Raw genomic sequence first — 23804 nt, 5'->3', positions numbered from 1 at the left:
GTGCAGAAAAATGTTATGTACAGGACAAATCACCTGCTTTGACAAATACACATGTTTAGTACGTCTCTCGTACGGTCAAAGCACAGAGCGAAGAGACAGGGACACAAATACCGCAGCGGGGCCAGTGCCTCTCTCACTCTTAGTACCTGCCCTACTCTCCGCTCTCACTCCGTGACAAGCGCGAGCCCTACTTCATGGTAGGTGCTCAAATAATCTGTTGAATGAAAGAAACAGATCTCACCTTTGAAAAATTTACTATCTATGAAAACCAAGGTGAATAAATCGTTACACCCACAACAGAAATCGGGAGTTTTCTTCACAGCAATTTGAGGTCAAAGAAGGAATTTCAGTACACAGATTTCAGAATACGAGCAATCTGGAAAGATCACCTTTAGGTACGACGATGAAGGTCACAAAATGACTTATTTGCCTGCACCAAACCTGCTGACTCATATATGACATGATCACAAAATGAATGATAAAAATGATTAAGTATATTCTAAAGACTTTAATTTGGCTGAAATTGATTTAGGGAATAATCCTCAAAAGAGCAGAATTTTTAATTTGGAAAAATTTTACTGCCTTGCAAAGAAGTATTCAAAATAAAATACCGATTAAAGGGATAAATCTTTAAATAATAAGGCTTTGAGCATGTTTGCTTCATCGTTGAGCTTTTATGAAAGACATGAGTGAAATTAAGAGAAAAACGCATATTTGGGAAAACGATACATCTTCTCTAAGCCTAAAGAAAAACTTCGAGTGCTCACTCAAGAAAAAAACGGGGGGCTGTTGACTGCGAAACCACTTTTAGAAGCTTGAATGACACCCACTTGGATATGAGGAATCAGGCTCAACGTTGGCTTGTTTTTTCACGTGGCAGCTATGTGCTATTCTATTGTGAAGAAAATCTCTCCAAACACTGTATTTAAATCACACTGCCAGAGAGGTCTTCCAGCAAAGACATGGAAACCAAACAAAAGGCAGATTCTGGTGTTTCTAAGGCAAAATGACTATTTCTTTCTTCTGCTTCATGTTAGTCTTCGAATGGTTCAGAATTTTGGTGCTACGTTTTTGAATCAACGATGCAGACTAGCTCCCCTACGATAAAAGGTAATCTTTGAAACAGGATTTTTAAACAGAAAGGGTGGCTGCATTTACATTGCAATTGTAAGTCAAGAAAAGAATATGAGTTCTAAACTTTCATTAAAATATATTATTTTATTATTAATTCAATCACATCAATTCATTTACTGGGAAGGCTTTCGAAGATAAATTCTTACAAAATCAAAATTATTGCCCTAAATATTTTTAGAAATATAAAATACACGACCTGTTGAATTAAGAAAAAATTTTACTGAATACCAACGCACTAGCTTCCCTCTCAAGAAGTTGCTAGTCTAATGTTAGAGATAAACACCGACAAAGACGAAGCAAGTGCTGGAACAGAGGGTCCTGCAGGTCCTACGGACACACGAAAATAGTACAAACTCTTTTTGTGCAGGGTTAGAAATTTTTTCCAGGGGAAATACAGCCTGAACTAAGCCCTATAAAAATGAACTGGTGTTCACTAGGTGAGTAAAGGCCAACAAAGGGACACTCCCAGTTGTGGGAATAGCTAGAGCAGAATAGAGGGCAGAGGTGAGCGTTTCACGTCCAGGAGAGCGCGCATGCGTCTGCAGACGGGGAAGGTCTGGGGGATGAGAGGAAAAGGAACAGCACGCAGGGGGCCGGGTTTTGAAGGGTCTTAGTTGTAATATTAAAGAGATTTTCATTTTGTCATTTACTTGTTGTTGCCAGTGCTCCTGTTATTATTTTACTGTATGCCACAAAGAATCAGTGAAGAATAGTAATTACGGAAAGCCAATAACATATCTTTGAGGAAAAAGATCTTGCTATATTGCTCTATTTTTTTTCACCTTGAGCCTCAAGTACTCAACAAGAATTTAAAATATGTTGTTGAATGAAAGAATCAAATTTTAAAAAATGGTATTCGTCATCGGGACTGTTTCAATTTGCTACACAATTTTGCTGATAGCTTTGAAATAAAATGAAGAATCATTTTTACGTTATATAAAGGAAATACCCTCTCTGTACAGCGTTACCATTTTAATAACTTAATTTGCTTTGGTCATTCTTAACCCTAAGCTTTTTAAAAAGCTTATCTAAAAGAAAAGTAGAAAATATTATAAATTTACATTTATCATCTAGGAAAATAAAATGTTAAATGTCAAATAAAAACTTACAAATTTATATGCTGTCCGCACAGCAGGAGTTGCTTTGGTCATTGCTGTGTTGAACAGAGCACCTCCTTTCTACAAAAGAGAAACACAAACGCATTCCCAAAATCTTTCCCCCAAAATGTCCTAAAAACAAAGCATTATTAGTGGTATAAAAAAGAGCTTTATTCACAACTTAAAGACATATAAAAATTATTTCATGTTTAGTGTTTTCAAGTTTTTATATATAATAATTTCAAACAAATTATAAACATTTTACTCTGTTCTTTTAGTTAGTGTAATATACCACTTAAAAATCATTTCTTAAGTTTAGGCAGACTTGAGTAACATGACCAGGAATATGTATATATTTAAAGCTTAAAATAAATGAAATACAATGTTTATCAACTGTTTTAATGTTGGGCAATAAAGTCTCAATTCGTGAAGGATTTTAAAATTCTCATCAAATCCTACTACCCCACCTAATTCCTGGTTCTGGAATGTAATACAAGGTGACAGTGAAATCTCACTTTTCAAAAGAAACCATTTATCTCTGGAAAAAAATTTCTATTTTAAAATTATCTTTATGAATATCAACAAACTATAAGCATTGACCAAAAATATTTTAAATGTAACATGATATACAAACATTTCAAATATTGCAAATAAACAGCGTAAGTGTAAATAGCATATTTTTACTGAACGGGTCTCCGTGTGTTAGAATAAAAGAAGAAACTCTGAAGGCTGATCGTTACCTTGACCGTGTGCACCCACTGCTGATAGGACCTCGGGTTCCCTGGAATATATAAAGATTAGATGCCAGGAACAGCTGATCAAAAATAAATTCAGAAGTGAAAATTTATCAAAAACTAGCATTTCCAGCATTTTAGTAGGCAAATTTTATCTGCAGTGTTGTAAAAGGAGTAATGGCATTGTAAGAACTAATAAATTGCTCTAATTCTTAGGAACAGGGTAGTTAGCACTGTTAAGAATAGACAACCACTTTTTCTTCATTCATATACGAAGTTAATACGTTAATATTATCCTATCTTCTTTCATTTTAGTATTAGCTTCAGAGGGGGAAACAAAACCTTTCTTTTGAAATCTAAAATTCCTTTGCTTTTTAAACTGATTTTTCAATGTTTTGTGTCTATGTTGCTTTTCAAAAGTTTGTCTTTTACACAATTTGGTTTACTTTAAAACAGTATTTCATGTGTGTAGGGAAATAAAAAAAAAAACTAAAAGGAAATTCAGAAATGCAAAGAACCACAGGAATAAAAAAAGCTTCTTCTATGGTTGTTAAATATTAACACAAATTAATAGCTGATTGTTTATGCAATTCAACTGCAGTTTTACCTCTGAAAATATTCTCTACTTGTAAATCTGTAATTTGGAAAAATATTATCCAAGGAAATGTGAAGCAAAGAGAGAGAAAGACTAGAGTAAAAAGAAAGCAAAGAAAGAAGAAGGGTATTTTACTTCACAGTTCACTATTCCTTCAACTCTGAAACACTACCTCTAAGACCGCTAAACAAAATGTAATAAAAATTAACTTATATAGAAGTTTTCTCCATCCAAGTACCAGCCAGGCCTGACCCTGCTTAGCTTCTGAGATCAGACGGGATCAGGTGTGTTCAGAACAGTTCAAAATTGCAATGATATAGAAACAACCCAAGTGCCTATCGATACATGAGTGGATTAATAAAATGTGGTATATGTATACCATGGAGTACTATTCAGCCATAAAAAATGGTGAACTAATACCTCTTGCATTAACCTGGATGGAACTGGAGACATTCTTCTAAGTCAAGTATCATAGGAATGGAAAAACAAACACCACACATACTCGCCATTCAATTGGAACTAACAGATCGACACTTAAGTGCACATACGGAAATAACATTCATTGGAAATCAAGCAGGTGGGAGGGGGGAGAAGGGGATGGGTAAATTCACACCTAACAGGTACAAGGCACACTATCTGGGTGATGAGCACACTTACAACTTTGACTCAAATGGTACAAAAGCAATTTATGTAACCAAAGCATTTGTACCTCCGTAATATTCTGACACTAAAAAATAAAACGTTTTCTCTGTATCACTTCCAAAGCAATTACATCAGAAAGGGAAAGGGCTGCTCAAAGCTAATACACTGAAAAGGAAGTTAATAGTGAGAATTACCAGTAATAATCTAGAGTTATGTAGTATGGGAGCAAATAGAAAGTCTCTAAGAATAGATACACTGTTAAAAATGATAGGGAAATGTGGCACAATTTAGGCAGATTCCCGTTAAAAAGATTATTTTGGCTAGGCACAGTGGCTCATGCCTGCAATCCCACTTTGGGAGGCCAAGGCAGGAGGATCGCTTGAGGCCAGGAGTTCAAGACCAGGCTGGGCAACATAGCAAGATTTATCCCTATAAAAAAATAAAATTAGCCAGCGTGGTGGCACCTGCCTGTAGTCCCAGCTACTTGAAAGGCTGAGACAGAAGGATCCCTTGAGCCCAGGAGTCTGAGGCTGCAGTGAGCTATGATCACGCCGCTGTACTTGAGCCTGGGTGACAGAGCCAGACCCTGTTTCTTTAAAAAGAAAAAAAAAAAATGCTAATTATCTCTTTAAATTTTAGTGTTTTTATATTTAAGGTTCCTATTTCCATAAAACTTATGAGACAAGCACATTATCCTTTAGTAATTTTTTAAAAAGACTTTTTTCTTTAAAATTAATGTGAATGATAAAAGATCTGAGTCCTTCTTTTAAAATAACTGGATTATGGTACTAACAAACATTATTGAGGAAATTTTAACGTTTTTGTTAAACAAGTGATTTTATCCTCACACTCGAGGATAAAGTATTCTCACTTGTGCCAAGACTTGCCCTTCAAAGGTATTTCTCTGAATCCCAGTAATTTGCACTTATTTGTCAAAAAGTGTAAATTGATCTAAATTGTTCAATGAGGCCAGAAAAATGCCACTGAAACTGATAATCACCTACCACCTCTTCAAACCTGGTGCTTAGTAAAAAGACATAGGAACAAACAAATAAAAGACTGATCAGATTCTACCAGGAAACTAATGAAGCAAATGCTAGTAATAACAGAGTAACCACACACCTCTACCTGAAATCAATCCTTAATAAAGGGGGGAAATATTTCTCCTTTATTTCTCCTAGTTTTATTGTAAATGAAAAAAAATTATAAAAAAAAAAAAAGAACATGCTCCTAACTACTCGATATTCCTTAGCTGCTTTTTCACAGATCGACACTTTTGCTTACCAAATAGCATCATTTGTTCTATTCATGTCCTCTTTTATACCTTTTTAAACCTTCTGGATACTTTTCCCTTTACACTTTTCCTGATATTTTTATTATTTTCTTTTAGGTAAGGGTGAAATACTCTGCAAGGGTCTCATGAAAGGAAGCAGGTGTAACAGGGATTTCCTCAGGAGCCCTGAAGAGGAGGAGTCACGGGACTGAAGATGGTTTTTGAAAATCCGCGTGCGTTCACGGATTCTTTAACCATGGTTCTATGCTCCAATGTGGATCCAGATGTTCTGTATCTGACTGTCCTGCATTGAATACTCTTAACCAGAGCCACAACCGTTATAAAGTTCCACCGTACTCATCGTATTCTGTCATAACCACGGGCATCGCAACAAAAACACCGTGAAAACTACCACTGCAGTGATGTATGAAGGGGGGAAAACAGACGCTTCTCTGAAATTTCCTAATTATTTCTGCTTAAAGAACGTAATTTTTTTTCTTCAGCTTTAATTAATATTGATTTCTCCTACAGTGATCTTTCCGGGAGCTTTATGTGTAAAAAATCCTCAGGAGATATTCAGAAAAGACATGAATTCTGCTTTTATTCAATCCGGGTAGCAAAGTGTGGAGCAAGACTCTTGCTTACTGAATGTTTTCTCATCAGGACAATCTCCTATCGTAAGAGAGAATATGTCACAGTTATTAAATCAAGAGCTTTGGAGACAGGCAGATGCATGCTGAGCTGAGAGTCTGGCGACTCCTGGCTCTGTGACCTTGAGCAGGTTATTGGGCTGACGCCTCCTAAAAATGGCATAATCAGAACGCCTCATAGGGTGTTGTGAGGATTAAATGAGATACTTCTGCCACATATGAGTGCTAGATAAATATGAATAATTATATTATTAGGAGAGAAACCACAAAGTTAGACCAGTTTACTTCTATGAAGAACAGGTCAACACCATGACAAAGACATTCTTCTTTCTCACACAAATACAATGCAAACGACAAATGTTTGGGATTGGACTCTAGGAACTGTTTTTGGAAATGTACGTGCACGCACACGTACTCTCTCTCACATACCCTAAATAGACAGATATCTCCTATTTAGTAGTAGAACAGTACTAATTTTTATTGTATTATTCATCTTTTTATTTCAAATTCTAATATATTTGTTTTATTTTCTTCTAAAAGTAATCTAAAATACAATAATGAAAAAATAACATGTGTCACTCAGGCACAACTTTTTAAGATACGTTTTTGCTGGACTCACTGGAATTAATATTTGTCACACTGGGCTTTCCTTTGGATAAGTATTGGCTCCCTCAGATTAAAATGAGAATTCAAAACCTTTTCATTTTAGTAAAGAGCAGCAAAGTAGTTGGCATCAAGTTGTGCCGCTGTGAATGTAGCCATCTCTAAGTCAGATGCTAACCAGTAATCGTACCCACCCATTCTTTTTTAGACAATAAGACCTTTAGTGAAACATTCTAGTGACCCCTCCCACCAGAAAAGTCACCTACCTTATTCTAACACACAAGTATCTGGACCAGTGGTTACGACTACGGAATTTAACTGTACGAAAGGATCACAGTTCTATCCCCTGATTGTCACAAAATGTCACCTTCAATTCTATAAAAGCTACTACCCCACAGGTCATAAAGGTAATGAGATAGCAGTTATGTAAATACTGAACAGAAGCCTCAAGCAATTTGTCCACGAGCTGACAATATTTTGCTTGTCTGCGTTGAGAAGTAAAAAGGTGTTATTTTAACACAAAAGTTCCACTGAAGCTAAATTTTTACCCATCAGCTGAGGAAAGCAAGAAGCTGAGTGATTCCACATTCAGCTCACCTGCTGAGTCAAGTAAACTAACTTCTTCCCCAAGCAAATGCTTTCGGTGAAATGCTGTACTTACATCAGACAAAGGTCTACTATGCTAAGTTCACTGTACCCCTCTTAACAAATTATCTCAATGATTTCTACATTTTCATGGTGTGAAAATAAATCTTAACAATAAAATTAAATTTTGTGAAATTTATAGATGACTACTTACTACTTTTTGTCTTTTCATGTTTTATTTCTCAATTCTAGCAACTATTTATTCACAGACAGACCAAAACTTTTTTCTCAAAACAACACTACAAAGAAAAAGAAATTACTATTACACCACATCAAAAATGAACATACCAAGATATAAAGGGTGGGGATTTTTGTTTGTTTAGTTCACCCAGTATCTAGATCAGTGCCTAGTATATAGTAAGCACTCAGCAAATACTGAATGAATGAATGAATGAATGAATAGGACATTTCAAGAACTCAAGCAAAATTCTCTGCAAGTCAAGACTATATACTAGAACAGTGGAACCTAAAAGTATCAGTTCACAAATAATTAATTGCCTAGAAAATTATAACATTGTTTGAATATTTACATTTGAAGGATTAATTATATTTATGGAATGGTAAATTGAAAACTTTCTTAATACTGCAGTGGTCTGCAAAGTGGAAAAGGTAAAGACTTCTATATAATAATATACTTAAAAATATAAAAGGAGTTGTGTTCAAACCTTTCTTTTCAGATTATATTATAATATACTATTTCATTCATAATCTCAGTTCTCAAATTCATATTCAGTAATAGCCATCACTAGTAATTTCCTTTTTTCTTTTTCTTTTTTCAAGACAGAGTCTTGCTCTGTTGCCCTGGCTAGAGTGCCGTGGTGTCATCATAGCTCACAGCAACCTCCAGCTCCTGGGCTCAAGTGATCCTCTTGCTTCAGCCTCCTGAGTAGCTGGGACTACAGGCATGCACCATCATACTTGGCTAATTTTCCTATTTTTTCGTAGAGATGGGGGCGGGGGTGGTCTCACTATTTTGCTCAGGCTGGTCTTGAACTCCTGGCCTCAAGCAACCCTTCCACCTCAGCCTCCCAAAGTGCTAGGATTATCAGTGTGAGTCACTGTGTCCAGCCCCAGTTTTCTACCAGAGAATACTACTATTCAGGAGGAAAGGCTGGAAGATATAAACTAATTGGATTTCTGTTATTTATTTCCAGTAATTATCTGAGCCAACAGCTACCAATTCATGAGACCATCTTAATGCCTTGAATCACATATATCAGGCAAAATAAATTAATACCACAGCTCTTATAAGGTGAAAAATGTATTTGAGACATTATATGTTTAGGAGAAAATAATTAGTTGTTTATGCAATCAATTTTATCAGACATAAAGTGCAAAAATCAAAATAATTGTCATTCAGAAACTGGATAATCACACTATCATTCGTCTTTACCTCCACAGAAGCCCCCTGCAGTGATCTCTTCTTCAAATGCATCAGAGAAGCCTCTTCCTGCATTTAGTTTTGCCAGTCGACCATCAATAAACTGAAATTAAAAAGCATCAAATGTTTTAATTTTTCATTTGTTTCATAAGACTAAATTTTTACTTACATAAAAATATCAATAGCATACCCTCTCATATAAATTATACATATATTAATATGATACACATTTATACACACACAAGAAAATTCTCAAACAATGGAAAGAGGAGGTGTTCAGTGAACAGCAGCTAAGTAGTTAAACCAGAAATGCACAGCACCGGCTGCCTTTATTAACAGGAAACAGCAAAGCGCAGCAGTGACGAGCACAGCCTCTACCCAGGGCTTGCACAGAGGCACTGCTGCCTTGCCCAGCTATTCGCCCAGGGGGCTGTGTCCTCCTTCACCAGGCCTCAGTTTCCCCGGTACTTACCCTCATGGTGTTGCTGCAAACATTACATTAGATTAACTTAGATCATGTGCTTATTAGCACAGTCTCTAACTCAGAAAGTATCAAAGAAATGCTGGATGTTACTATTTTTGAGATTAATATTAAATTCACTCAGTAAAATACATAACACTCCTAGTCTACACAATTATGTTCTAAAGCATGAGAGCACCAGACAATTCTAACCACTGAACAATAAAATAAATACAGCTTTCACAGTTCCTGGTGTATGTGTTGACTGATCAGAATTATGATTATTAATTTAAATATAGTTGAAGGAAACACATATTGACTTAAGGTTATTTTAAACAATATTTTTCAGTGTTCTTAAAAAAGATACTGGAGTGGGAAACAGGTGCTTCAAAAGCACCTGAAGGTCTTTTCCAGAACGCGGAAATGCGGACATCCCGGAGAGTCCCTTCCATTGCCTACGTGACCCTATCCCCGCCCTGCGCCAACATGCACGGCACGTCCAGGTACGGACGCTGCATGTAAAAAATATCCCCAGGTGTTTTCACACGACGAACCCCAGGTAAAAATCTGATACAGTTTATATGCATGTGCATTACTGGTAGTTGCTTACTTTTTATTTTGTTGATTCGTGACCTCTGAAATTTGATGTGTGGAGGTTACTGCGTTTATATGAAGCTGAAATACCTTTCAGGCTCCCTTCCAGAGAGACCGCGGTAACACAGGAAGGATTCACATGCTTTTTGCAGAGCAGACTTGAAGATATGAAGATTAACACAAAATGTTGTTTCATCCTAAAATTAACTAATCCTGACCATAATTATTTTATCCTAGAAATTTAAATTTTAACTGAATTAAAATAAAACAGCTTGACTTAAAAAAAAAAAAATCTCACACTCTTCCCAGGTTTCCTATGTGAGTGGCTAATGGTCAAATCTGATTGTGAGGAGCTGCACAGGGCAATACAGTGTTCCGCGGGCAGCAATTTAAGATAATTAACAGCAGTAAGTCCTATCAGTTACACTGTAAGACTTTGAGACAAAAATCCCTTGCAGACCAAAATTAAGGAAAAAATGGAAAATGAATCACCAGATTCCTGTTCAAAATATGGTTTAACCACCTTTTTATTACCATAGAATGCTTTCGTGGAAAAAATGGGGTAAGATAGTTTCAAATAAAGACAGCCTAAAAGAACAAAGTCTTGGCTTTCTTTGGAGCATGAGTTACTCTCACGAAACTTAGAACTCTTTGAGGCCAGAGACACGTATTACCCGTTTTTGTATCCTCATTCTTGGCACGCAAAGGTTTTGTGTAGTATGAAGGAACACGGAACGTGGAGTATGAGAGGCCTCATCGCAACTCCGCCACTTACTAGATTTTATGATCTGTAAGACTCTGTTTCCCCTTCTGAAAATGGGAATAATAAAATACCTTACTGGGTTTTGTGAAAGCTAATTAAAAAAGAAAAAGTGTCAATACTGTAGACACAGAATAAATACTAAATAACTCTACTACCACAACCTTTTCCATCTCTGTCCATTTTTGAGCTTCCTGAGGGAAGGATCACGGTCCTTCTCACCTACGCATCTTAAATACCTGGCAAAACGCCTAACACTCAGTTTGGACTGAATAAACGTTGCTGAAAGACTCAAGTGTACAGAAAAAGTGCTAAAGGTCATATACTTTTACCTGGTTTTAAAGTTAAATAATTATAATATATAAATCAATTGATTCCCTTCTATCGAGATCAAAGCTAGCAACTCATAATGTTAATGTCTTTGCCACATATTAATATAATAAATGGTAATTTGAAAACAAGGCAGTTTAAAATGCATGCAAAATTTGACTTGCACACATTTTCAACACAGCATTATAAATCAAAGGAAAGTGATCTAAATTTGATAGGTTAAGTATCATTTTTTTAAAAAAAATGAGCTGAAAGCAAAATGATAAATTTGAAGTATTACATTACTGACAAGTAAAGCAAACTAAGACACCCTTTTAAAGGACTTAATTTGCTCTAGAAGATTAAGACTACAAGACTTTAAAAGGTTTTCATTTTTGTGTCTATTGGAAATAATCCACTCATTTTAGAAATGAGTGGAATAGTTCAAGTCTAAAAAGAGATAAATCCCCAAACTATTTACTGATTATGCATTTTTGAGCATGAGTAACTTCTTTGTGTTACTAGCGATTTGAGCCAACAGAAATTATTCACCTGGTAAAAATGACAGGTGTTATCACCGACCTTGCAAACAGTCCTGTCAGTGACAATCAGACACTTACCAATGCACACAGAATTAAAATGTTTGTGCTTAAAAGACTTGATTTTGTGTACACACACACACACACACACTCTCACACAAATACAGACACTAAACAAACTACAAAGAGGTATTAATGGAGAGAAATGCAGACTGTAACAGTTCTCCAAACACCTTTTTCTAATTTTTATTCAATAACAGCTTTTTTTTCCCCCCAGTGGAGCTGGTTCATGGTTATGACGCTCTAATAACTTTGGAGCATTCCATAGTAAGTAAAAGAGATGAGAACATTTTTAGCTATTCCTGAATAGACATAATTTTGAATTTAAAAAAACACATTATCTCTCTTAAACAACTATAATGTGGACTCCATTATTAATACAATGTGCCATAAATGTTGCTCCATTAATAGTGACCTATTCCATTTGGTAAACACTTATCTTCAGGTAATCAGAAGACATAAGTTTTGGAAGAATGTTATTGCAAGTAATGACAAATAACATTATCAATAACAATAAAAGTGATACAGACGTAACACAAAATTAGGCTGCAAGTATATTCTTAAGGAAATTTAAGAATTTGCTTTACGATGATGCTTTTAATAAACCTTAATTTTTCCTTTTATTCTAAAAGAAAAAATTAAAGTCTACAAATGCTAATTAATCACATCCAAACATAAACAACATAATTGGAAATCTAACAAAAATTAGTAGCTATAATTCCACAGTATGGATTCTTTAACTTTATTATAAATTATAAATAGGTAAAATTGATTTAAATAAGAATAGTTCCGTAATCTGACCAGGTCTCATCCCATTTTCCATCAGTCAGTTCCAAACTGCCCCAAATTCCTTGTCTAGATCACAGCAATGGCCTTCTAACGCTGCATGTGCAATGACGTCTGCCCTGCTACACTACGTTAAATTGCAGCCCGCCCTCTGCTCTGGTGGTCCCCATTTCCCTCATCCTTTCCTATTTACTTTTCCATAGTAATTATCACCTTGAACATCCACATAATTTATTAAGTTTATTGTCTAGCTCCCTCCTACTAGAAGTAGAAGCTTCACAAAGTTAGAGATCCTTCCTGCTTTATTCTCTGATGTGTCCCACCGTCTCTCAGCGCTAATTTTTCCAACAGCATCTACACAGCACGTGCACCTGCGTCATGTTTTCGTAACTCTTCCTTAAAATTCTCTAAGTATTTCAAACGTTTTCATTATTTTTATACCTGTGATGGTGATCTGTGATCACTGATCTTTGGTGTTCCTATTGTGATTGTTTTGGGGAACCACAAACTGTGCCCACATGAGACAGTGGACTTAACCGATAAAGGCCGTGTGTTCTGACTGCTCCACTCATCCCCTCATCTCTCTCTCGCTCCTCAGGCCTTCCTATTCCCTGAGACAATACTGAAATTATGCCAATTAATAACCCTACAGTGGTCTCTAAGTGTTCAAACGAATGGAAAGTTGCTTATCTTTCGCTTTAACTAAAAAGCTAGAAATGATGAAGCTTAGTGAGGAGGCATGTTGAAAGCCAAGACAGGCCAAAAGCTAGGCCTCTTGCACCAGTTAGCCAAGTTGTTAATGCAAAGGAAAAGTTCTAGAAGGAAATTAAAAGTGCCACTCCGGTGCACATACAAATGATAAGAAAGCAAAACAGCCTTAATGCTGATATGGAAAAAGTCTGAGTGGTCCAGACAGAAGATCGAACCAGCCGTGACACTCCCTTAGCCAAAGCCTAACCAGAGCCAGGCCCTGACTCTCTTCAATTCTACCAAGGCTGAGAGGGGCGAAGAAGTTGCAGAAGGAAAGTTTAAAGCCAGCAGAGGCTGGTTCATGAGGCTGAAGGAAAGAAGTCGTCTCTATAACATACAAACGCATAATGAGCAGCAAGTGCGAGGGAGAAGCTACAGCAAGTTATCCACAAGATCTAGCAAAGGTCATTGATGAAGGTGGCTACACTAAACAATACATTTTCAACGTAGATTTTAAAAAAAGGTTCCTATTGGAAGAAGATCCCACCCAGCACTTTCACAGCTAGAAAAAAGAAGTCAATGCCTGGCTTCAACGCTTCAAACGAAAGGCTGACCCTCTTGTTAATGGCTCATGCTGCTGGTGACTTAAAGTTGAAGCCAGTGCTCATTTACCATTCCAGAAATCCGAAGGCCCTTAAGAATTATGTTATTATAAATCCACTCTGCCTGTGCTCTATAGATGGAACAACAAAGCCCGGATGACAGCACATCTGTTTACAGTAGGTTTACTGAACATTCTAAGCCCACTGCTGAGGCCTACCGCTCAGAAAAAAAGATTCCTTTCAAAGCATTACTGCCGGCGGACAATGCACCTGGTCACCGAAGAGCTGGGATGGAGATGTATGAGGAGATCAATGTGGTTCTCATGTCTGCTAACGCAATGTCCATTCTGCAGCCCGTGGACTAAGGAGTAATTTTGACTTTCAGAACTACACTTCGTAAGGCTACGGCTGACACAGATTGATTCCTCTAATGGATCTGGGCAAAGCACACTGAAAACCTTCTGGAAATGACTCGCCACTGTAGACGTCACTAAGAACATCTGTGATTTAGGGGAGGCGGTTAAAATATTAACGGGAGTTTGGAAGAAGTTGATTCTAACCCTCGTGGATGCCTCTGGCGGGTTCCAGACTCCAGCGGAGAAAGTCACCGCAGATGTGGTGGAGACAGAAGATGTGACTGAGCCGCTGAATCTCGTGATAACCTGAACGCACGAGGAGCTGCTTCCTACCGGCGAACAAATAGCGGTTTCTTGAGATGGAATCTACTCCTGGTGAACAGGCCATGAACGTTGTTGAAATGACACAGAGGATTTAGAATATCACCCTTGATACAGCAGGGTAGGGTCTGAGAGGACTGACTCCAATTTTGAAAGTTCTATACAGGGTAAAACGCTATCAGACAGGACTGTATGCTACAGAGTCAGTCAATGCAGCAAACTTCACTGTTGTCTTATCTTAAGAAACTGCCAAAGTCGCCCCGACCTTCGGCATCCGCCACCCTGATCAGCCAGCAACCATCAGCACTGAGGTAAACCCTCCACCAGCAAAAAGATTACAACTTGCTCAAGGCTCAGATGATCATTAGCATTCTTTGTCGATAAAGGATTTTTAATTAAGGTGCATACATTGTTTCTTAGACTTAATGCTACTGCACACTTCATAGACTTTTCTATGCAGTGGGGAACCAAAAATCCACGTGACTCACTTTACTGAGACGTTCGCTTCACTGCAGTGGTCTGCAACCAAACCCATAACCTCTGAGCTGCCTGTGCTCGAATCACACGGACCAATGAAGGAATGAATAAAGAATACCTGAATGAGTGTTCCTAAAATTTCAGTGTTCCTGTTTTGTTATTTCATCAACAACGTATATTCCTGGACTTGAATCCAGACCTCCTGAATCGGGAATTTGGAAGGTGAGACGCAAGCGTACGCAGGGTCCCCAGGCCGGTCTGATCCGGGCGGGTTACGCTCACGCTGTTCAGGGCACCCCTGGGAATCAGTTAGCAAGAGATGCTGAAAAAACGCGCCCTTCGCCCCGACAAGCACTCTCCTCTCGGACATTCTTCATCTGCCCTCAAGTCTCCGCCTCTCTCCTACGTCACATCGCGTTTCTACTCTTTTTTCACGCTATGAAACACGCGCCTGGCGCACTCGCCATCCCCCTTCCGTTCGCGTCACGTTTCCTTAATACTCCAAAGCGGTTGAACCTTTACTGCTAGTAATGCATGTGTTGGTCTTACACACAGACTACACACCATGGGGAGCTATCATGAACAAGATTAATAGAAAAATGTAGAAATTTATAGCAATTGATTATTTATGTTAAAAGCTTTTTAAAATCTTCCAAAATCTCCAGCTAACACAAAAGGAAAATATTTGGCTTCTGACCCACTCCTCTTATCCAACACCTGACTAAGCCAGGGAAACTGGGCCATAGCACAAAATACAGAGTGTGCTCAGGATCTTGCAGAATTTTCACTTCCACACACTACAGCATCATGTGACTCCAAGTTTAGACAAACACTGCGTGATCTCACCTACATGTGGAATCTAAAAATGCTGAGCTCACAGAAGCAGAGAGCAGAATGGCGGTGCCCGGGGTTAGGGTAAAGCAGACACAGTTTCAGTCAGACAGGAGGAGTATGTTCATTACTGTGTAACACGGTGACTGTAGTTCAAAACTATAAGGTACAGTTAATAACAATGCATTGTATACTTGAAAATTGCTAATAGATTTTAAATGTTCTCAGTGCAATAATATTCAGTATGTGAGCTGATACGTTAATTAGCTTGACTTAGCCATTCCACAATTAAAATTGATGTTAATTAACTTGATTTAGCCATTTCTCAAATTCCAATATCAGAATATCATGTCATATACCATAAGTAAATACAATTTTTATTTGTCAAAAAAATCAAGCTGTACCATAGTGACTTAATTTTTCTTATATAACATGGTTCTATGTCTTCAAAGAGCTACTGAAGATTAGTTAATAATGACTTCCCCTGTCCAAAAGGACTTATTTTATCAAATCACAAATTTTCAGATGTTTGCTCACAATAACAATATAGATGTCTAAGGTCCACCAGAGACTTCTGAAATTGAATTTTAATTTAATTTCCTGGTAAGAATCTTAAGAAACTGGCATGAGATTTTTCTATTTATATCTATAAAAGTATGTTCCTTACATAATGAAAATTTGATACAATTGGTGACATGTTTATAAGATGGAATGGTGGTTTCATTAGAGGTGAATGGTCTTGAGATTTTTACCCTAATATTATTTATATACTGCTGAATGTGCTCCATTATCTTAGTGCTCTCCTTTGGTCATAATGAAGTTTACTTTAATGAAACAAAAATCTACCTCCCTAATCTCAGAGTCCTTATTTATCATTTATGGTTGTCATCACCGTAGTACCTAAATATTTTAGTTTACATGTAATAATAAAAAAACATGTTAAAGAGAAATTTTACTAAAATGTATTTAGCACCCAGCATTGACAAGATCCTGTGCAAGAAACTAGATATACAGAATTGAATCATATAGGCTTCCGGTTGTAGGAAAGCTCATAATTTACTGATAAAATTGATACATAAATGAGTAAGAGAATTATTAGAATTGTTAACATAAAACTACAGATATGGGCATTATCTTTGCATTTGAATTTCTCTCTACTCTGTCTAATCCATCCGCAAGAGTTGCCAATTCCACCTTCCGAACATAACGAAACTCCGGGTCTGTTCTGCTTCACCCCCTCCCTCCTGCGACCACTCTAGTCCAAGCTACCGTCACCTCCCTCCTGGACAACTGCGCCAGGCTCACAGCTGACTTGTGCCACCTCTCTCTCTCCTAATACATTTTCACAGAGTAATCTGGTAATCGTTATACATTATACATTGGATCCAGTCATGCCCTTGCTAAAACTTTCTTCAACTCAGAATCAATGTAAACTCCCGACGCCTCTGAAGCCCTGTCTGATCTGTCCCCGTTACGGCCTTCCATTAATGGCCTTCTCTAGTACAACTCTTCCCCTCGCCCACACTTGATCTATCCTGATCTCAAGACCTCCTGAGGTCTTTGCAATAGCAATTCCATCTGCCTGTAACGATGCTCTTGCTCTTCTCCTTTTCATATCTCAAAACTGATTATTTCTTTAGACTTACTATCTTAAGCTTAGCTTAAATATCACCTTTTCAGTAACGCCTTTTCTGATCACCCAATTTAAACTGTCCATCTAGTCAGTATCTCAAACCCTCTGAACTTTCTGCTTACTGATATTTTTTCTTATTTGTTGGTTGACTGTTAACCTATTTCCTTCATTGGAAACATCAACTCCATGACAGACGGCTATCCACCTCTGAATCGCAAGTGCTTGGAGTAGCGGTACCTGATCCAAAACAAATAATCAACACGTAATTGTTAGAGTGGATAAACGAATAAAACGTGCTCAAGGTAATATAGGTTCCTAGAAAGGAACGTGGATTTAGTGACGGAGGGATACTAGGGAAGCTGGGACAGGTGAAGGTCGGCATAAAATCAGATAAATTACAGTAACGCGGGATAAATGCTCTGACTCAGACACGAACAAATTCTGAGGGCACAAAAAGACAGAACGATTGGCGTAAGGGCTGACATCTGAAGAGGCTACGGAAGAATGACAGGGAGCACACTAACGCTGGTGAAACGGTACAACGTATGCAGAGCGTGACACCGTGAAAGACATGTGTGAGGGAATTTTCACTGTGATTAGACGTTGAATTAGAACAGGAAACCAGGCAAGGATCCAAAGCCCAGAGAAAGCAAAACATCTTACGGAGTGTGATACTCCGAGAAGGGGGCAGAACCAGGATACAGAATCCCAGGTCTGTTGGATTCTGAGCCAATATTCTTGACAGTAAACAGCCATGCCGCTTATGGCACGTGGCCAGAAATTCAAAGCCAAAGGATGAATATGGTGTGTTTAACTGAAATCTTAATTTTACTTAAGATTTACTTAGTATGGAAGTAGGAGGAAGGTAATTAAACCCGTAATTTATTTTAAATGTTTCAATTTAAAATAAATGCTGTTATACTGTGGTACACAATACACAATGTGTATGAATGTTTTGGAAAAATGCAAAATGCTTCCTAAAATCTGCTTTTCAGTGGGCTCCTACAGGCACCTCCCCATACTCTTTAAAAACATGTGTTCTCTCTGCCATGAGGGGCACTTTGTTGGATAGAAAAGTTTGAGAAGTGTACATTTATATTACCTTATGAAAGGTAGGAAAGGTTTTGAGGAACACTAAGAGTTTTCCAGTTTGAATCTCCCCTATCATTTTCCTCCCCAAGAGAGTTAGAATTTAAACAAGCAGAATTATTTTGAAAAAAAAAGTATCTATTTCAACATATTTGTGCTCCTTTACTATTACATAAATTTCTTAACAGTAACCTAGATTACCAGTTAAAAGAACCTATATTCGTGGAAATCCCATAAGTTTATATTAATAATAGTTCTAGACTAGGCTCTAGATGAGGCTCATGGTCCTTACCTATGGCAAGTGTATAGTAAAATGAGCAGAAAAACATTAGCTCCAGTGGACTCAACAACGAACAAGAAAATAATTTCCTTTATCGTGTTAGTACCGTATGACATAAAGGTAAGAGACCTAAAAATGGCGGCTTAAATCTTTGAAAAGCCGATAGCTAGAGAAAGACGGTGATGTCAGAGTTGTGGATTTAAGAAGCTGTTTCTGGGATTCCTTCCAAATCCATTATCTAGAGAGGAATTCGTCCAAATGGAACCTACTGCCATCCATTTAAGCTGTTTATTTCAGAGTGTCGTGGAATTTAGAGCCAAAAGGTATCTAAAGCGTAGTGATCTTTTACTCTAACTCTTGTTACAGATGCAGAAACTGAGGCCAAAGGAGGTTAAGAAGTCACAGCCTATTACTAATGTGGAAACATTAGAAAATATGTTTTCATTTAATACTTATTTTTAAATAGTAATACTTCAGATAATGATGATAAAGGACAACTAGTAGCTGATGCTTTGCTGAAAGAACTGCCGAGTGGGGGCTTATGGGAAAATGTTAATCAAAGGGCACAAAGTTTCAGTTGGAGAAGAAGAGTACGTTTTGGAGCTCTGTTGCATAGTATAGTGACCACAGTTAAAAATAATAATTGTATATTTCAAAATTGATAAAAGAGTAGATTTTAAACATTCTCACCACAAAAAATAAGTTTGTGAGGTGATAGATATATTAATTAACTTGATAGAACTATTCTATAATGCATATAAAGATATCAAAAAATCACATTATATCCCACAAATATATACAATTACTATTTGCCAATTAAAATTTTTTAAAAATAAAGCAAAAATTTATACAATGGAAGTATTAAAGAAATGATAAACTAGAACGCTGCTCTACCTTAGAATGTCTCTCGAATGTCTCTCCCTCTCTACAGAAAAACCCACAATTCTTTGAGCTTACCCATTCTTTGCCTTTCTTTATGGTTTTATCACAAAAATATTTAGTTTTTCTTGCTTTTGAACATCATCTAAAAGGTTTTATCATATGTTGTCTTCAGTGACTTGCTCCTTTCATTTAAATCATTTTCAGTTTTGCTGTAGTTCATTCATTTCCCTGATGTACAGTCTTCTATTGTATGACTATAACAATTTATTATTCATGGATACCTAAGTTACTTCCAGATTTTGCTATTATGAACAATTTTGGTAAATGACTTTGGTGCACATTTTACACTGAAATTCCTGGGACATAAAAAATTTGCATGTTTAATGAAAAGTGGTCGTGCCAAAGTGTTTTCTAAATAACTTGCACAAATTTACCCTAACATAAAGAGTTAGAACTTCGTCCCTTGTTCAATGCCCTTGCCCAGATTTGGGATTTTAAGTTTTTTAAAATTTGGCCAATCTAGCAAATGTGAGGTAATATTTCATTGTGTTTTTTGACTTTTTTTTTCTTCTTTTTTTTATTTCAAAATGTTAAGGGGGTACAAATGTTTTCGTTACATGGATAGCTTTTGTAATGCCTGAGTCAGGGCCATCAGTGTGCCCACCACCCGAACAGTGTTCACTGTACCTATTAGGTAGGTTTTTGCCCCTCTCCTCTACCTCAACTCCCCGCTGTTTGACTTCCAATGACTTTTATTTCCCTCTGTGCACATGTGTGCCCCTTGGCTAGCTCCAATTTATTAGAGAGTACATGCGGAGCTTATTTTTCCATTCTTGAGATACTTCACTTAGGATGATGGTCTCCAATTCCTTCCAAATTTCTAAAACAGACATTAATTGATCCTTTTTATGGCTGAGTAGTACTCTGTGTTATACATATACCACATTTTGTTAATCCACTCATGAACTGATGGGCACTTGGGGTGATTCCACATCTTTGCAACTGTGAATTGTGCTGTGATAAACATTTGGGTGCATGTGTCTTTTTGATAAAATGACTCCTTTTCCTTTGGGTAGATACTCAGTAGTGGGACTGCTGGATCGAATGGTAAATCTACTTTTAGTTCTTTGAGAAACGTCCATACTGTTTTCCACAGGGTTTGTACGAATTTGCAGTCCCCCCAACAGTGTATAAGCACTTTCTCTGCATCCACTGTTCTTGGGCTTTTTAATAAAAGCCGTTCTCACTGGGGTAAGGCTGACTTTCTCTAATTATAGATGGGGTTAAGTATCTTGCATTGTCCCTTATTAGTCATGTAGGGTTCTTCATCTGTATGTGCCTAGTGAAGTCCTTGGTATGAACATAATTAGATTGGAGCATATGTTCTTACCAGCATGTGGGAGCTTGGGTTTTTATTCTAGATTCTGATTCCTTGGGTGGTTTACGTGCATTGCAAATATGGTGTCTTTTGATGACCAAGAGTTCTGAACTGCAATAAAGTCAAACTTATTAAGCGATGCCTTCAAGTTTTAAGAAATGTGTCTCTATCTTTAAAGTAATAAAAATAATGTTGGTTTGGTGTCTTCCTTTCTAAATCTTTGTACTTTTGTGTTTTTTTGGCTAAATTTTGTATGCTACCAGTTCCAATGGGATAGACTCTGGAAGGGACTCTAGTCACGCCGGGTCCTGAGATGCAGACAGTGGGGAGCAGAGCCTCTGGGCAATCTCCAACAGACGCGCAGCGTCAGCAAGAAGTAAACCTTTGTTGTTTTACAAGAAAAATTTACTACGCTTTATTAACTTTATCAAATGGTAAGAATCTAGTTACAAAATCTCATGGTCAAGGGAAGTAACAAGTTAGATTTTCTACCCACTCATTCAAACCTTGACCCCCACATATAATTAGATCTTCAGGAATCAGTTTTAATAACAGAAGATAATACTAAAAGGCCACTAATATGCAACTCAACAGGCATACACCGTATGACTAGTGTGAAACTGTACTAAGCTACACTTCAGCACTGATAACACTGATCTTCCTCTCAATCCTGGAAGCAAGGCCGGGCACAGTGGCTCACGCCTGTAATCCTAGAACTCTGGAGGGCTGGGGTGGGAGTATCGCTTGAGTTCAGTAGTTCAAGATCAATCCTGGGTAGTAATTCAGTGTAGGCTTAGAGACCTCTAGAGACAAAAAGCTCCAAAAGTAGCTCATTCCATCTTTGGAAATTGGCAAGACAGCTCTGATCATGAAATTCATGCTCTTAAAGTTTGTGTATAGAATAATCCTAACCCTTTCCTTAAGGTAAAACTTCATTTATTGGAAAACAGATCTCCCACGGAGTATTTTCTAATCTCAGATTTTTTTTTTTTTAAAACTTCCTCAGAATATAGACAGGAGCATTAATTTGTTGCCATGCTAATTTCTTTAATGACCTAGTTTGAAGGTTATTTCAAATCATACGGAATTTTTTCTCCTAATAGTCCAAAGAAATTGTTACTAGATTTTCGGCATCTCTAAGGCATTATTGAGTTTTTATTCACGTTTGTATTCTGGCCCCGAGCACAGTGTATGACACACCTATAGGTCGTCATTAAATGCTGACTTCACATGGATAACTTCACACTTAAAATTGTTATGTGGAAAAGGAAAAGCAAGTGTTAAGAACTTAATCTACAGTATATAAACAGAAACGAAGACAACCCAATTTAAAAGACTTGCTATGGTCAACACAGTGGAATGACAGAACCAACGCATCTAAAATTTCTGAATTCTGAAAACTGCTACTGCGGTTTTGAAATGGGCAATTATATTATCTGAATGAAAAATCAGGACATACAGCAAAAAACTATGAATTTTACTTTGAATTTTCAATTTATGATTATTAAGTCTTATAAAGCTTAAAAATTAGTTAACTATTCATTTTATGAATTATTTTATAAACTGGATTACACTGGAACAGCCCTATAAAAAATACAGTTTAGTGACCATATCAGTCTACCATATCAAAGTAACAACTTCTAAGATGTGTTACATAACACGATTCTGTTGCTTTTCCTTCTGTGAATGTATACCTTTCCTTAGTGAGACCTTAAGCTTAATAACTTTTGATGAGGAATTTTTTAACAGCAAAGTTATCACGTAATATTTCTGGAGCGTTAGGCCATAACTAGCTATAAAGTTACAAAAGAAAGAAAAATTTCCTGCAGTTCTAGAAAAGGTATTACTCATGGTTTGAACACAGTTTTATAGCAATGAAAATGTGTAACAAAGACAATGCTTGGTTACAAAAGGAAAACGTGGAGGTCCACTCTTACCTGCTTAAAGAGCTGGAGGTTAACTGCAGTTTCCAAGAACTGCTTCATCACACTCGAGCGGTGCTTGACGAAACTCTCCTCACAGAAGGTGACAGGCTCACCCTGGGCAGAAGTAAAGATTTTAAGGGCATCAGTGAAAGGTCAGTCACAGGGAACCAGTCTCTGTAAGGAGCCACACGAAGAGTCATGCAGGAGGTGTCAGGTACAGAAACAGAGTCTTATACATAATAATAGTTGGATTTCAGGTTAGTAGGAATATTCCTCTGCTGATAATCAAGGATTCCTTGGACTCTTAAAATTGCTAAATTTCACTCCCTCAAAGTGAGAGTAAATCCCCTAAAAACAAAGATTTGACATTATCAGACTCGACTGTATTAAAAACAGCATACCTGAAAAGGACTGGTAATTTTATTTAATCATGATTAGAAAACATTCCACCTATAACAACTGCTGCATGATTTTTGCCATTTATACTTATGCTTTTATGATCATTAAATTATTTTTAAAATAATGAAAATGTTTTACAATCACTTTATCTTCGTGATTGAAAATACAGTTCTGATTGGCCATCTTTCCTGGATAAGTCCTACCCGGCTTCTGCTTTTATTCATCCTTTGTGCCAAGTAATCACATCTCTGCAAATGTCCTGTGGCAGCTCCACCAGATGCTCCTTCTCCCAGTCAGCAAGGACTTAAATCCCAACTCCTACAAATTCCACTGGTTCCACTTATCCCCCTTACGTGACCACGGAAAGTCGTCACCCACTGGCTGATCCCACCACCTGCTCCTGCCCTCGCCAGCACTACGGCTCCCCCCGGCACTCGACGCGTGAAGGAAGGTCAGTGACTGAGCTCACGATCAGCATGGAAACAGAGACTAATGACAACGATCCATTCACCACAGCGAACCTTGCACCAATCGTTATGTTGCAGGGAAAAGGGGAAAGCGCCGTGTTTGAGAAAGGCATCTTATGGGAGAAACGCGTTTGCACTCAGGATGCTCTAACCGTCCCTCCCCAGGCAGCTTGCTGGCCCCGCCTGCGGCTCACAGCAGCTCTGACGGGGGG

The 23804-nt window shown here is 37.4% G+C and overlaps 1 protein-coding gene across 1 annotated transcript in view; it reads right to left on the bottom strand.

Annotated features, from left to right (window-relative positions):
- The window catches only part of DENND1B (DENN/MADD domain containing 1B), a 200980-nt gene that overhangs the window by 20179 nt on the left and 156997 nt on the right, over positions 1-23804 (bottom strand). The window contains exons 17-20 of the mRNA XM_012650453.1: positions 22739-22840; positions 8767-8857; positions 2972-3012; positions 2244-2312 (exon numbers count right to left, since the gene is read on the bottom strand). Coding sequence (XP_012505907.1) covers positions 2244-2312; positions 2972-3012; positions 8767-8857; positions 22739-22840 — 303 coding nt within the window. The remainder of the gene's footprint in view (positions 1-2243; positions 2313-2971; positions 3013-8766; positions 8858-22738; positions 22841-23804) is intronic.

The sequence above is a fragment of the Propithecus coquereli genome, unplaced genomic scaffold (genome assembly GCF_000956105.1).
Source record: "Propithecus coquereli isolate 6110/MARCELLA unplaced genomic scaffold, Pcoq_1.0 Scaffold328, whole genome shotgun sequence".
Lineage (NCBI taxonomy): Eukaryota > Metazoa > Chordata > Mammalia > Primates > Indriidae > Propithecus > Propithecus coquereli.
The sequence above is the reverse complement of the archived record's forward strand: the minus strand, read 5'-3'. Positions and strand labels throughout refer to the sequence as shown.